General features: G+C 44.5%; 2 protein-coding genes across 2 annotated transcripts in view; one reads left to right on the top strand and one right to left on the bottom strand.

Annotated features, from left to right (window-relative positions):
* CACNA2D3 (calcium voltage-gated channel auxiliary subunit alpha2delta 3) overlaps positions 1-16,078 on the top strand; it is an 875,864-nt gene that overhangs the window by 737,611 nt on the left and 122,175 nt on the right. The window lies entirely within an intron of this gene.
* The window catches only part of LRTM1 (leucine rich repeats and transmembrane domains 1), a 45,449-nt gene continuing 31,056 nt past the window's right edge, over positions 1,686-16,078 (bottom strand). The window contains exons 4-5 of the mRNA XM_068982266.1: positions 7,462-8,078; positions 1,686-2,119 (exon numbers count right to left, since the gene is read on the bottom strand). Of these exons, the coding sequence (XP_068838367.1) occupies positions 1,686-2,119; positions 7,462-8,078 (1,051 nt within the window). The remainder of the gene's footprint in view (positions 2,120-7,461; positions 8,079-16,078) is intronic.

Raw genomic sequence — 16,078 nt, 5'->3', positions numbered from 1 at the left:
TCCATGAAAGGTTCCTTTAAATAGCGAGCTCCCCTACTGCATTAAAATGATGATTCAATTTACAAAAATTTCCTTTGCATGCAACTCTTCAGGACCGTGTCTGTGGAGTTAAGCAAGCCACACCTGATTTTTTTTAAACCCTGGCCTAAATAATGTTCAGGATGGCTGCTGCCACATATCTCAAGTCTCTTGATAATTCCCACTCTCTTCAGACTTCCTCTGACTTCCTCTCCCAGAGTGTTGAGTAGACAATCTGGGTGGTGGTCAGCAGCTGCTGGCTTCCACCCTGCTGCGGCTGCATTTCATTAGTGGGTAAACTGATTGCTCTGTGTTTATGTGTGGGTGTGGTTGAACAAGCTTATGCACTCTGCGCACTCTGTACGTAGACACAGATACACATAAGCCATTATCTCGCTCTCAGCCCACCCTAAATTCATTCCTGCTGTGAGAGTTATAAAAGGAAGATTCCAGTCATCTAGTGGATATGGCCTTTCGGTGATACGTGCCCTGAATTCCGCCACCCCGTCCTTTTTGTGTTTGTTTATATGTTATTTCCCCTTGCATCAGAAAACTTCCCCAGACCTTGCGCCTGAGTCGTATTATCCACTCGTGGAGCCCTCTTCTTCTTCTGTGGCCTAGAGAGCCCCAAATGGTTTTCTGATTTAGAAAATTAAATAGAATCTGACTCTTGTGGCAAGCTACAAAAATTCCCAACCAACAGACACTCCCGCTAAATGTGTAACATACCTAACATCTAAAAGTATCACTGGTCTAGCATGAACTTGGTTTATAGAAGCATTCAGTGCCCCTTGGGTAAGATCACCAACTTCTTCCCAGGCACTCAGAATTGGGCAGTTTTCCAGTGGACCATAAAGCTCCCAGGCGTGCTGACTGCCGTGCGTGTTTGTATTTCAGCTGCTTTGTTAAAGCAACTTACTGCAGGGAAAAGTACCTTGAAAGAGAGGTACCTTCCCTTTCTCCATGGACAGCCTTTCCCACATAGAATAATTGTCATAACTTCTCAGGCACAGAGCACAAGTTATCATATCTATTTCAACTATGGTATTAATATATTAAAAAAAATCTCTACATAAATTTCTTTCCATAAACATATATATGCATACATATATATGTGACCCCATGAACTGTAGCCTGCCAGGATCCTCTGACCATGGGGATTTTCCAGGCAAAAATACTGGAGTGGGTTGCCATTTCCTTCTCCAGGGGATCTTCCCAACCCAGAGATCAAACCCGGGTCTCCTGCATTGCAGGCAGACTCCTTACTGGCTGAGACACAAAGTGAAAGTGAAAGTTGCTCAGTCATGTCCGACTCTTTGCAACCCCAAGGACTATATAGTCCATGGAATTCTCTAGGCCAGAATACTGGAGTGAGTAGCCTTTCCCTTCTCCAGGGGATTTTCCCAACCCAGGGATAAAACCCAGGTCTCCCGCATTGCAGGCAGATTCTTTACCAGCTGAGCCACAAGGGAAGCCCACTGGCTGAGCCACAAGGGAAGTCTAAGGGAAGTCTAAATATCTATGTATATACATATATATATATTTTACAGACACATCTTTTTTTTTTCCTTTTGGAAAAAAAATGAGGCAGTAACAGTGACCCATCAACCCTACTCAGAAACTGTTTTCTGGTTGAAAATGATTATTCCTATTTGAGATGAAAGTTCTCAGGCCAGTGAGCTGTCAAACAGCTCTTTTCCTTCTGTCTTCGTGGGCTCATTGGTTTGAGCCAAGCGTCCCCCATGGTACTGGGCTGTGATAGCTGCATAGGTGCAGCCGTAGATGGCGGCCGCCAGCATCATGAGACACACAATCCCACACACCACCCCTGTTATGACGATGGTGGCCACGGCGTGGCGCAGATTGGCCGGCCTTGGCTTGGGTTTGACCTCACACTCCCGGTGGTCTCGCTCCCCTCTGCTGTGGCTGTCGGAGAGCCTGGGCACAGCCCGGTGGGCAGCACCTAGCTGCGGCACCTGTGAGGACTGCAGGTGTAGAGAAGGAAAAGGGCAGGGGTGGTACAGCTCGTGAGGGATTTCAAGGAGGTCCTTTCCCTTCCAAGTGTCTGGTGACACACAGATGATGCTGTCGGTTATTCCCCCTTTAAGAAACAAAAACAAAGAATGATAGCAGAGCCTGAAACAACCAAATTCCCAAATCCTCAGCCTGCAAAACTGAGGCAGATGGAATTTATAAAACACCTTTTTTTTTTTTCCCTCCCTGGAGTCAAAGAATTTAACAGCCATATTTTATGATTTTAAGATTTCTAAATTGGCTACATGCTAAAAACGCCACACACTAAATGGGCAATTATGTATGACCAAGAATTCATTAGAAGCCAGGTCACCTTTACCTTGTAAATGCCAAGGGGAAACAATGCAAAAACTGACAGGAGGGGCGCTGGAGGCCAGCCGAGGGCACTGTCGCTCGCCCTAATGAGCCCTGCCACACAAGAAATCTATTGTGCCAAACCACCACTGGAGACCTAAAAAATAAATAATGAAAACAAATGTCTTTTCTTGTGATGTTATGTGTTAATTTCAAAGACCCTATGTCTCTACCAACACTCTTCAGTGATGCCAAATGGGGAAGTCGGCGGTCCTGTGAGTGTTTTGTGTATCTGAAGCTTTGACAGGAATACGTATTACATTCATGGGATTAAGTACAATTAAAGTGCCTCCTCAGACCTCGAAATATTTAGTATTTTGAGTACCAAACTTTCTAAGACTCAATTTCCATTCTGTGGAAAGGGGATTGATTTCCTCAGGTATGTGAGCTACAGGGGGGATTTGAGGAACTAGAAATCCTTTTCTAGAAAGAGCAGTGGATGAACAGATTCTATCCTGGCCGAATTTGACCAACAATTTGCTCTTTGACCTCAGACAGATAAACTTCTCTGACGAATTTTCACAAAAACATCCTAGTTGTATCTGTTTTGATTACAAAGCACTGTTAGATAAGTCCTCACAACTCTGCTAAAATGGGTAATTTTTGTCCAGGATCATTCAGGTTAAAAATGGATGGGTCAACACTGAAACCTGGCCCACTCCTGTGATCCCAGTTTTTCCCACTATACTCATGTCCTCTCTCCCTCTGGAATGTTGTGAGGTCCATGGAATTAACACAGTGACCCTCCGTAGATCCTTACCTCCATGAATTGTGACACTAATCTTAGTTAGACTGGAGATTTCTTTGTACACATCATAGGTGGATTATGAAACTATACCAGAAAGTCCCCTGCAGGAGGGTGTCACTTCAGTGTTTAGAATCTTCCTGTGTACAGCACTTCACAACTTGGGGAATGTCCTCACATCCGTTCTACCTGAATTTATAAGCTGAATCCTACTGTGGCCCTATTAATAGAGAGGGCCATTTTGCAGTTCAAGGGTTGCTGTGGCCCAAGTCACTCGGGTTGGTGGCCATGGCGAAATTCAACACTCATGTCTTTTTTGCTTTTGCTGCTTGAACTGAATCACCTATTGCCAGAGTCTCCTGGGCCTGATCTGGCTTCTTCAGTGATCCCCGGAGGCAAAAACCTCAACTCTAAAGCAAAATGACCATAGGAATCTCTCCTTTCTTGAGGTGAGGTACAGCAGGCCAGAGGTGCAGGGGGCATGCCCTGGATGACCACAAGGTGCCAACAGGCTGTGATTGAAGGTCTCTGTCTCAGGGAGTGTTTCAGTACTGAACCTGGGGAACCAGCAATTCCAATAGCTGACTTAGACCTAGACTGGGGCGGTTCACCTCGCCACTCCAGGGTTAAGTTCGCTTCTCCTGTTACTGGCTTCCTGTTTTAACTATTAGGGTGGGAGGCATGGCCTCAGGACCCAGAGCCAAGAGAATACATTGACAAGAGCCTGGGATGTGGCTGGAAGGCCGGGGTTGTGGCCATCAAGAGCTCCATGCTCTTCTGTGTCCTCAGCCAGGACTCACTTCCCAGCCTTCCTCCACCATCTCCTCAGCCACCCCCCAGGAGGCAGATCTGCCAACGACAGCTTGAGGGCCTCAGTCTCTTCTGGATTCATAGAAGTTGACAATTCAAGAGGCTCCAGCTTTCCAAGCACTCTCATTATCCATCATCTGGCAGCTAGCAGCTCTTAACCCCTGTCTTGGGGTAAAACGAGATTCATATCCTAAGTCTGACCACTACTTAGCTCTGCAACCCTAAGCAAGTTACCTGACCATTCTGTGCCTCTGCTTGCTCATCTGGAAAGTGAGAAGCCAGGGTAATAATGAAATTCACTTCACAAGATTGCTCTGAGGACTCAGCTGAATAAAGTATGTCAACTGTTTAGCACAGTTCCTAGCCCAGAATAAATGTTTAGTACAGTTAACTATTGGCATAAAGATGATTTGTTAACTTATGAATGGAGAGAGGAATGCTAATTAGAAAATCTATGTGCATGTTCTTGAAGGAGACATTAAATACTCATCAAAGCACTTTTTTTCTTCTTTCCTTTGATTGTTGGGTCCAGAGGAAGATGAAATTTCCTCACCCTTTGTGGTCAGATTGAAGCCACCTGACTGAATTCTGGCCAGTGGAACCAGTGAATGACACTTCCAGGCCACAAAATCCTCTGCTTCATCCTCCATGTATTTTGTTCCCCCTCGAGGGGAAGTAAGGTTTTGATCAATATCTATTACCTTATTTTGCCTTTATTCCATGCTTCGGTAGTCAGATTGTCTCCTATATTTGCATTTATTTGCTGGTTTTATTTAGTCATTTTGACACCCAGGTCTTGTTATTCCAGATCAGTTTTGCCTTCCTTCAGAGAAAGGCTGTTGTCTGGGTGGGGCAGCTCTGGCATGAGGGAGCGTTAAATTGCATTGAGGAGCCTGAGGACCAGAATCGGTCTTAGGAACTCCCTGGCTTAACACTGTCAGTTCCACCTGGTGACACAGAGGGCTAGTGAGGAACATTAATTTGTCCAAAGATCACCAGTGAGTTTGTGGCAGAGTATGGGGAGCTATATCCCTCCCTATGTTGCTTCTAGTTTCCTGGACCTGAGAACCATTTTTTTGTCAAGAAATACTCTCCTTTCATGAAAACCATCTTTCTGTGATGGTTTGCCTTATGCTTACTATCTCATCCACAACACAGTAGGTAAAGCCACTTCACCTCTAGATGTAAACAGTTTTATTTGAAGCCTCCTTTAAGAAAGATTTTTGTCAAATCATATGACCTCTGTTGTAAGTCAACTTGAAAATTAGCTGGTTAATGATAAGCTACTGACTATTCTATTGTTGAGAGAGATTCTTAAATCAATAGTGTTTATTTGAACCCATGTGTTCTCCTCCACTTCCTTCTATGTAACTGCTGCAACTATCCAGACTCTCTTGATTCCCTCTCTTGATTCCATGTCTGGATCTCTGATATCTTCCCAAATTATGGGCTCAGATATACATCCATCAACTCAACATCACTCCTTGACAATGTAACGGGCGTCCCAAACTTGACATGCCCCACATTGAGCTCTTGATTTACCATCTCCCACACACACTTGCCCATTTCCCCCATTCCACAGCCTGACCCTCGTCAGCTACTGGCATCACCGTTTATCTGCTTACTCCTGGAGGACGAAACAAAATTGTATTTCCTGTAATATACTCTGTTTTCCTTATATCCAGTTCCAACCCGTTAGTAAATTCTATCAGTTCATTATTCTAAATATCTCCCAAAGCCGATCATTTCTCATCGTCCTAGTTTGGGCCACCGTCATCTTCCCTGGAAGACTGAAATCACTTTCTCCCTCATCCCCCTGATTCTTCTTCTGCAGCCTTTGGTTTGATCTCCCTAGAGTCACCACAGTGACCTTTTAAAATGTAATCAGATCATATTGTTCGCCTGACTAAAATTCTTCAAGACATTTCCATCTTGCCTAAAATAAAATCCAAATGTCTCAGCCGGCTCTGCACATCTCAGCATGACCTGGCTGTGTGCTGCCTTAGCCTCTCTCACTCCCTTCCCCTGCTCTAGCCACTCGCTTGTCCCTCCTTCTGTCCCTCAGTGAAGCCAAGCTTACTTCCCCCTCAGGTCCCCTGCAGCTACTGTCCTTTTCCCGAGTTATCTCATGGCTTATTTCCCCTCATTATTCCAGTTCTGCTGCCCCATATCACCTCCTTGCAGGGGCCTTCCCTGTCCTTCACATCTGAAATGTAACCCTTATTCCATCACTCTCTCCCTTCATGCTACCTCTAGCACTAACTGCTCTCTGACATAGATGTATATATTTGTTTTATTTAACATGTTTTCTACTGTCAGGATGTAATGCCCATGATGATAGGGATTTTCTTATTCACCGACTGTTTCTCAGCACCTTGAAATGTCCGTGGCATGTAAAATTCACTCAAGTTTAGTATGAATGAATGAATGACACTTGAAAGTTAGGAGGAAAGAACCACTGTGATGTAGAGGAGGGGTGTAGGGCCAAGACCTCAAGCTGCTCCTTCTACTCTCGCCTGTGCTTCTACTCTGTGATCCTCATCAAGTCACTAAACATCTTCGGGCTCCATTTCCTATTGATAATAGACTAGCTTTGAGTTAGGAGGGGTTGGCAGACTTTCCTATAAAGAGCCAGATGGTTCATTTTTTAAGCCTTGCCATAGTCTCTGTCCCAACTATTCAACCTCAATCTTTAATGCAAAAACAGCCAGACAGTAAATAATAAATGGATGTGAATGTGTTCCAACCAAGCTTTATTTACAAAAATAGGTGGGCCAGATCTGGCTCTTAGGCTATATAGTTTGCTGACCTCTGAGTAATTTCCAGATCCCCTCATCTTTAGTATTCTGGGATCTCTTGCTTTGTTTTTGACATCTGGTTAAAGAAATACTTGTTCCCTTTAGAGAGGGAGCCGTATTGTATTCAGTTTTAGTCACAGTGGTGTCTGCTAAAGCAGAATGGGTAATCTTAGTGAAGTTTCATAGCTGTCAAATGGTCAGAAGCAGAGAAAAAAGGAGGGGCAGTCCTAAGGAGAAATACCATGCCCCCAGTTGGATCACAGTTGAAAATCAGAATTTGTTGTCACTTCAGAGTTGAGTAGTTATTGGATTGGTCAAAAAGTTTGTTTGAGCTATTCTTATGAAAATTTAGCCAACCCAATATTTAGGTGGATTGATTTCCTTCTTTCTTAAGGGCCTACAGTTTCCAGATAAATAACTTAATGGTGGTATTAATCAAAAAGTGGAAAGTTGGGGTGGAGAGAGGAAAAAAGTGGAAAGTTGTTTCCATGAATCGTATCTGTAGATGAATTTAAATACCTGATTTGAAACACCCTTAATGATTCACTTGCCTCTTTTGCCATACCGTGAAATGACATCAGTGTGCAAAAGCTTACACAGATCCCTCAAACACTTTTCAGCATCCCTTCTAATGCAGAGAACCATTCAGGTTTCTCCTAAGCTGATCATACACGGATGAGGGGATAGGCGTTAGTTACTGACCTTTATAAACAAATGTCTCCAGCCAGAGTTTAAGACTGAGCAAGTGACAGTTGCATTTCCAGAGGTTGTCTTTGAGAAATAAATGCTTCATTCTGGGCATGGATTCTAGGAGGGCTCGATCAAGCTGCCGAAGCCGGTTTTGCTGGATCGCAAGAACGGTCAGGTTCTCCCAAGGCTCACCTAGGGATGCAGGAAGGTGACTTATATTGTTTGATGACAAATCGAGCTCCCTCAGCTGTGGGAGAGAATGGAATAGTCTGCTTTCCAGGGAATGCAGGGAGTTCTGAGTTAGGTTTAAGACCCGCAAGTGCTGAAGTCCATGGAAAACTCCGGGGGTCAGATTTGAAAGAGAATTGTTGTACAAGTTCAAGGTTGTGAGCTGTGGCACTGATTTAAATGCAGAAGTCGGAAGCTGGTGGATCTGGTTATCTTGTAAGTGCAGCGTTTGAGTCTGAGGAGGCAGATCGGAAGGGATTTCAGCCAGACCCTGCTGGCTGCAGTCTACAGAATTCGAAGGTGAGTGACAGCGGCATCTCTCTGGGCAGCCGCACACCACCGGGAGCAGGAAAATCATACTGGAAAGCAGGAACAGTTCGCCTACAACAAACAGAAAGAAACTGAGATAGGAACCCGTTTGTAAGTGGTATCAGCTTGTGTTCCCGCTTTAAGTTCGCAGGTAACCAGAAGGTAGACGACATAAGTTATCAAGTAAAAATGTGAAAAAAAATTTTGGGGGGGGCATGTGCCCTTTGTATGAAGCAGCAGAATTATCTAGGACCAGAACTTTAGGACCATGAGAGGGAGTTCAGATATTCACATTTCTCAAAAGTATGCTCCAGACCATGCTGTCCGATAGAACTCTCTATGGTGATGGGAATGATCTGTATCTACTGTCTAATATGATAGCCACCAGCTTCATGTGACTTCAGAGCTCTTGAAATGTGACTACTGCAGTCAAGAAACAGAATTTTTATTTCCATTTAATTTTTATCAGTTAAAATTTAGATAGCCATAGGTGCTAGTGGTGCATATTAGATAGGACAGGTCTGAAGCATTCTTACAAATCGACGTCCGTCTTCCAAGTGTAATACTTCCATGAGTGATGATTGTCTCTGCTCCTTTTTTGTTCAAGAGATTTTAAAACAAAAGCATTAAAATAACATGATAAATACTCATGTTCCTGTAACGGAGTTCTGTCAGTTATTCATAGGTTGCCATATTTGCTTCATCTCTTTTTTCCCTTAACTCAAAGAAACAGTGCATTGCTGATAAGTTAAACTCCCTTTGATTAGCACCCATATCATGTTTTCCAGCAGGAACCGCTCCCTACCACCACCTTCCCTACCATTACGATTGCATCCCACCAGGCCTTTTAAAAACAACAAAATCACAAATAGCCTTATAGCTCATATTTTGAGCCAGGCATTATTGAAAGTGCTTTTATATATTAATTCATTTAGCCCTCCTAATCTTGTAATTCGGTATCTTTTATTATGCACATATTAAAGGTGATGAAACTGAGGCACTGAGAAGCTAAATCACTGGTCCAAGGTCATTCAGAAGTAGTAGAATCATGATTTGAACCCAGGCAGTCTGCTTCCAGAGTCTATCGGGGTTCTTACGTGCTGTGCTTTACTGCCTGTAAATATTTCTACATACACATACATACACAACACACACATAAACAAATTACAGAATGTTTTGCATAGTGGTTTTTTAAAAAGCTAAATAATCATTGGTATGTTTCATTTTGCAGTTTAGTCACTCAAAACTGATCCATCCACAGGGATGCACAGAGAGTCCATTCATTCCTTCTAACTTCTGTGGAGTATTTGGTGGTGAGGCCTTGCCAGATTTATTATTTAGCCACTCTTGTACTGACGAGCATTTGAGTTGTTGCAGTTTCTTTCGGGACAAATGATGGAGCAGAAGGTATCCTTACACAGGGCTCCTTGGCTCTGTAGAAATGTGTACGGGGGCTCTAGATTCAATAGGTGCCTCCTTGCCAGGTTTGAAGAGGATGCTGAGTTGACATTCTCTCAGGCACTGCTAGGTCAATCTCCAGTGAAGCTTGATCACTCCCTTCTTTTTTCCTGAGACTTAAATTTCAAGATGGCAAACATCCATCAAGGACATTTTGTTAAATTGGTAGAGGAATTCACAGGGCCAGGCAATAATATTTAAATCTTAAGATGATTATCTACTTGTAAAGAAAGTTCTTAAGAGGAGATTTTCGGTTTGTCTGTTTTTGGCCTTAACTAGGGAAATGTACAATGTGGCTGTCAAGTGCATGGAGCCTTTTCCCCTTTGTCCTTTCAATTCTCTTTCTCTGATGCTGTGAACCATTCTTTAAGGCAAGAGGAAAGATGTTTGGAAAGGCTTCTGAAGGAAATTTTGCTCAGTTTAGTTTCGCTCAAGGGATGCAAAGCATTACAGTCCAGTTCCCTCTTGCAGCATGTAAAAGAGGAAAACCTTGTTTTCTTTTCTATAATTCTGCAAATAATATACATCTCAGTGCTAAAGCAGCTTCTGTTCAGAGGAGAGTTGCCACCCCTCACTTGAGCTGTGCCTCACCCAAGCATTCATTAACTGCAGAAAATCATGCCACTCCCACCTCCCCCACCCTCCCGACCTGTAGATGATATATGAACTCCAACCTGAAGGACTGTATTTTCTCTGAAATGGCCCATAACAGGCCAACTGCATACCCATTCATGATTAGGTACATTTGTCCACTCTCTTTTACTCTGACCCAGCATGGCACAAACATGAGACATTTTTAGCATCTGTTTGGTCTTGTGAGAAAGACAACTTCCCACAGATACCTTCCTTAGTTGGGGGGTGGGGGTCCTGCTTTCTAAGGCATGAGGGGATTGATCATGGCTCACCTTCCATGACTGAGTCTCCACCGGCTTGCCCGCGGAACCTGAAGCCCACCTTTATTAATCTGCAGTCAACACATCGAGGGCACGGCAGACTCCAAGTCCAGGTTTCACTCACTTTTTTCCGGAATCCTGCCGGTGCTTTTCTTCAGCGCAGGGAACAGTTGTCGCTTTCAGGAGACCACTTATTTAAGCAGCCCTTTCCCTGTCTCCATCTGGATCGTTTTCCATAAGAGGATCTTTTGATTGTGCTCCCTCCTTCTTTCTTAGAGTGTTGCCCTTCCCAGGATCATCGCTGCCTTTTCCATTGAGACGAGGAGCCACAGAAAGAATGTTTGTCAAACCTCAGTGAACAGCTGTAGCATTCAAACATGACCCCGATGGCTCCGGCTTTTTGATTATTTAATCTGCTTGAAGTCCAGGGCACCAAAATAAAACTGCCTTCTTAATCCGGTCCTGTTTTCTGAATTCTGTTGACTTATTAACCATGCTATGTCAACCCATGTCAAGTTGGGAGATGCTCGCCGTGGATCCTCGATCTGGGGTTCTAGCAACAGAGCCAGCAGAGTGTGTAATATGAGGACAAATTGACCTGCTGGAGGTTGACACGGTTTCCACAGTGCACTGTTTGGTCACCAAAGGCTTATTCAGCCAACATCCGTAGGGATTAGCTGTGTTGACAGGGTCTCGATGCCCTGAAATTCATAGCCATGGTTTCCTTTCGTGGACATCACAACCTCTTCTCCCTGGTGCCGCAAATACTTCTCAGCTGCTTCTTTGCTTGTTCTCCTCCCACCGTCCCCCCTCTCCCGCCCCCATTGAATTGACCTCTCAGTTTGCATGCCTTTGGAAATACTTCTCAATCTTTCATCATTTCCCTAATGCTGAGGTTCTGGCCCTTTCCTCATTTTTCACATATAAAACAATAAAGCTGCCCTCGTGATCATCAGGCGTCAATGAACTGTGACTGTTCTGTAATTGAAGCCACTGGAAACTTTCCCACCAGGGACTGGAACGTTTCTTTGAATGTGCAAATGCCCTACCGTTTGCTAAGGTGGGATTTCAGCGTCAAAGCTGCCCTTCAGCATGCCAAAACGTCCCACATGCCTCCAGCAACTCCTGTAAAGAAGGTAAAAGCCATGCTTTTCTTGAGGCAGCATGAAGTGGAATCCTTGGCCGAAAGCAATATAATAAAGCGGTTGAGTTTGGGATTTGAAATCAGCTGGATCTGGATTTGAATTCGGCTTCACCACTCACTAGCTTGATGTCTCTGGGCAAGTAACTTGCCCACTGAAAACCCCTTGTCTTCATCTCTAAAAGAAAGACAGTAGTTTTTCTTTTACAAGATTGCTCTCAGAATTTCGTGAAACAATGCATTCATATTGTACCTTAATAAATGGTCACAATCACCTAAGAGTGCTTTCCAAGGCTTCTATGCTGCTAGCATTCAACTCACCCTTGAATCAGTAGGCAGGAGGGGGGTCCTGACAAAAGACCCAGAGGCCTGGCCCCTCATGCCACTCTGGTGGTACCGAGGGAAGAGGCCCCTTGGGAATGAAGGGAAAAACTGCATTGTGACTGTCCTTAATGGCCTGCTGTTTGGGATCCCCTTGCTCCTTTGGACAAGCTCCTTCCAGCCTCATGGAGCCTAAGATACACATCTTGCCTCCTTCCTGAAAATCCACTTCATTCAGTCTGTCATCTTTAGTCCTTCTCTCCAGCATTCTTTGAGCATCTGAAAAGCAATGCAGTAAAGACAAGCACAGGCAATAAAGAGGCATTTAAATCTTCATAAGGACTAAAGGGTTCCTTTCTTTCTCCCTTCCCTCCTTTTTTCCTGTCTACTCTCAGGTGCAGGATTTAATAACTCTTCCTGTACGATACATGACCATCATGGCCTGTGTGGAGCAGTCATCAGTGGGCCAGAATATAACAAACACCTGTGAACCTAACGGTCCCTCTAAGAACTAGAAAGCTTCTGATAACTTACAAGCTGTGTGCTTCTGTCTTTCCCAGGGGCCAGCAAACTTTTTTGTAAAGCGCTGATGGTAAATATTTAAGACATTATGGTCACGCAGTGTCTGTTGCAACTACTCTGATGTTATAGCATGTACCAACCACAATCTGGAAACAAATGGTGTGCCCAAGTCCAAGTAAAACTTTATTAATAAAAACAAAACAGGCAGAGGACTGGATGGACCCACAAGGCTATAGCTGTGAAACCCTGCTCTGTCCCACTGCCTAGCCACTACTGTCACTGCTCACCACAGCTAGCTGTCACCTGCTCCCACTGCCGCCACCCCGCTGGGCAGATCCTCCACCATTTCCTTGTCTGTACAATGAGAGGGCTGAGGAGGAGGATCTTTAGCGCCCTCTTATGTCAGAACTTTGTCATTCTGGTAGAACGCTTGAGTGGGATTGAAAGGCTTTGTACTTACAGACTTATGGGGAGCTCGGACAAATAAAGAATTTAGGTGTCTCTTTGGGCTGCAGCAGAGCTGTTTGGTGTCCCGCTAGGGTCCAAGTCTCATGGACTCAGAGGTCTGAAAACAATGTATCCATTGACGGGGTAGTTGGGTATAAGAGCCCAGGACACTGCCCAGGAAAACTGTGGGCAGTTGAGCGTACCTGCAGTTAGAGTCAGCCTGTGTGGCTCAACGAGGAAGCACACTTTCATGGTGCTTGTACTCTCAGGTTGTGTGGTCTTAGGCAAACCGTTCACTTTCTCTGAGCCTCAGCTTCCTCATTTGTGGAATGCCAGCCTCACAGGCTGCGGGGAGGATCAAGGGCTGCATTCACAGCGCGGGTCTGGTAGAGCAGATAATCAGAAGTGGTGTCTCCGGTAAAGTAGTATGTCTTCGCAGACCTCAAAGGGTTTTGGCTCACTGCTCCCAGCTAATACATGTGAATGCCCTGGGAACACACAGTAAACCCCCACAACTGATGGGTTCCTGGGAGCTGTGGCCTATTGCCCAAAGCAGCTCTTTGGTTCAGTTTTACTCCTGCTGACTCTTAACAGCCATTCAAAATGGCAGTGCACACTTAGAGTGGAAGGGGCTCCTGACCTAGAAGGGCTTTGGATGCAGAGGCTGAGTGATTTATGCCACCTGGCCTCAGCCCAGAGAACAAAGGGAGGCTGTGTGATAGGCATGCTAATGCCTGCAGCGCCTTCTGTCCCTCCCTCCCTAAGTCAGAGCAGAAACGTGGTAAGACAACTGTGTGTGCAAAAGACCCACGGGTCAGGTGAGGCCAGGCCACTCCTCTGAGGGGCTCCCAGTACCAGGATCTAGTCAAGAGCCCAGTTCTCAGCACAGAACTTGCTTCAGACACACTCTCAGAGGAATATGGTGGTTACTGTCACACTGCAATTTCAAGAACTTCCTAGTTTCTGTATATTTTTATATAAGTATATTTCCTATACACTTTTGTCCATTTTAAGTCTGAGTGCTTCCCTATATTTTTTTGCTCCTTTTAAGTCAGAATGTTTCCCTATCTTTTTGCTCATTTTAAGTGAGAAAATTTCCTCATATAAATTGGTCTATTTAACATTTCACCTTCCTCCAAAAAAAAAAAAATAACATTTAAAAAGATGTGGCATGGAGCTAGTGGTAAAGAGGAAATATAAGAGAAGTGAGTTTGATAACCTGGGTCGGGAATATCGCCTGGAGAAGGAAATGACAACCCACTCCGGTGTTCTTGCCTGGAGAATCCCATGGACAGAGGAGCCTGCCAGGCTACAGTGTCCCTGAGGTAACAAAGAGTCAGGCATGGTTGCAGAAACTTAGCATAGCACAAAATGGATGATGTCTTAAAATCTAGCAAATGTGTAATAGCTCTTTTTCCAAGGTGATATTGTTCAGCTATTTTAAAAGAATAAGTTAGAGCTAAATATATCCACCTAGGAGGATATTCATAATAAATTGTTAGGTTAAATAAAGCAATTTGAATAAGAATGCACATTGTATAGTCCCATTTATGTTGAAATAACAACAACAAAAAATGTGAGAGGTGGGAAGATTAAGTCTAAAAATGGGCACTGATTTGTCTGAAGATTGAGTAAGTAGGGGATGGATAGACACTATATTGATAATACTGATTCTCTAGGGGACAGGGTGATTTAAGAAGAAAGAGAAGAAAATTTTTTTTCTCTTTTTACCTCTGCATATTCAACTTGCTACAACCGCCACGTAGTACAGCTGTACTTTTCAAAATGCAAAGGAGAAGAGCTGACTTTGGCTTCCCTGGTAGCTCAGTGGTAAAGAACCTGCCTGCCAACGCAGGAGGCACAAGTTCGATCCCGGGTCTGGGAATATCCCACATGCTGCAGAGCGGCTAAGCCCATGCGCCAAACTACTGAGCCTGTGCTCCAGAGCCCGGGAGCCGCAGCAACTAAGCCAAGCACTGCAGCTGCTGAAGCCTGAGCGCCCTAGAGCCCATGCTCCACGAGAGAAGCCACCCCGATGAAAGGCCACGCACCTCCACTGGACAGTAGGCCCCACTCCCAGCAAGTAAAGACCTTTCAGCAGTGCAGAACCAGCACCGTCAAAAAAAAAAAAAAAAGCTGACTTTTGTTAAATAGCAAGGAGAGGTTCGCTTTGTTTCCTGGCATGTTTGAGATGGCTTATCCCCCAGTAACTAGCTATATTAAATGTGTAAACAGAGCATCCTTAGAGTTTACTTCCTCTCACTCCAGGAAGATTAGCTCCAAAGTGACACTGTCTTTCTCTGCCAAATGATCACCACATGTGACCAGACCTTATAACTCATAGGAGCATTTCTCCCAGTTTTAATGTCTGCTTTGGTAAAATCTTGGCAAAGTGCCCCCCCCCCCACTCCCTGTCAGTCAGCCCCATGCAAAGCAGGTGCTGTGGGGCTCTGATGTGAGAGAGGCAGCCAAGCCAAGGGACAGCTGCAGCTCAGGATAGCCTGAACGAGGCCCTTGGCACCACAGATCCACGCAGAAATTTCATTTAATAATTAAGAGAGGTTTGGTACTTGGAAAATACTTCCCTAGGGTTGTGGATGACCAAATGGCACCTAGGTATAAAATTTTTGCAGAGCTTTTTAAAAGACCCCAGTATTATTTTGCCCTTCCTTTCTCCCTCCCTTCCTAACCCTTCCTTCCTTGTTTTTCATTTTCTTTTTGGTTTTATGAAACATACAACAAGAGAATTAGGAATATATATTTAAAATGATTATCATATCATTTATTTAGTGCTTACAGTGGGCCATATATTGGTAAGGATTTATATTAGGTAATTTATGAATTGTTAATGTCATAATTGCTGTAACAAGTAAACCTCCAGATCTCAGTGGCTCAACACAACTACTCATTTGTTGTTCTTATCACAGTCTAGGTCAGGTTGACAGGGGCCAGATACCCATTCAGCCACTCAGGGACTTAGGTTCCTGCCATCTTGCCACTATGCCTTCCTCTTAGTTCTCAGAGTTCTGTCCCTCAGCTGACTGATGAAAGAAGACGAGGACCAGACATTGGCCAGGCCTGGAAATGGTACTTAGCAGTGCATTTGTACTCCGCTGGGCAGAATAAGGGGCTTCCCTGACAGCTCAGTTGGTAAAGAATTCACCAGCAATGCAGGAGACCCTGGTTCGATTCCTGGGTTGGGGAGATCTGCTGAGAAAGGATAAGCTACCCCCTCCAGTGTTCTTGGGCTTCCCTTACGGCTCAGCTGGTAAAGAACCTGCCCGCAGTGTGGGAGACCTGGGTTCAATCC

Source organism: Capricornis sumatraensis, chromosome 10, assembly GCF_032405125.1.
Source record: "Capricornis sumatraensis isolate serow.1 chromosome 10, serow.2, whole genome shotgun sequence".
Lineage (NCBI taxonomy): Eukaryota > Metazoa > Chordata > Mammalia > Artiodactyla > Bovidae > Capricornis > Capricornis sumatraensis.
The sequence above is the reverse complement of the archived record's forward strand: the minus strand, read 5'-3'. Positions and strand labels throughout refer to the sequence as shown.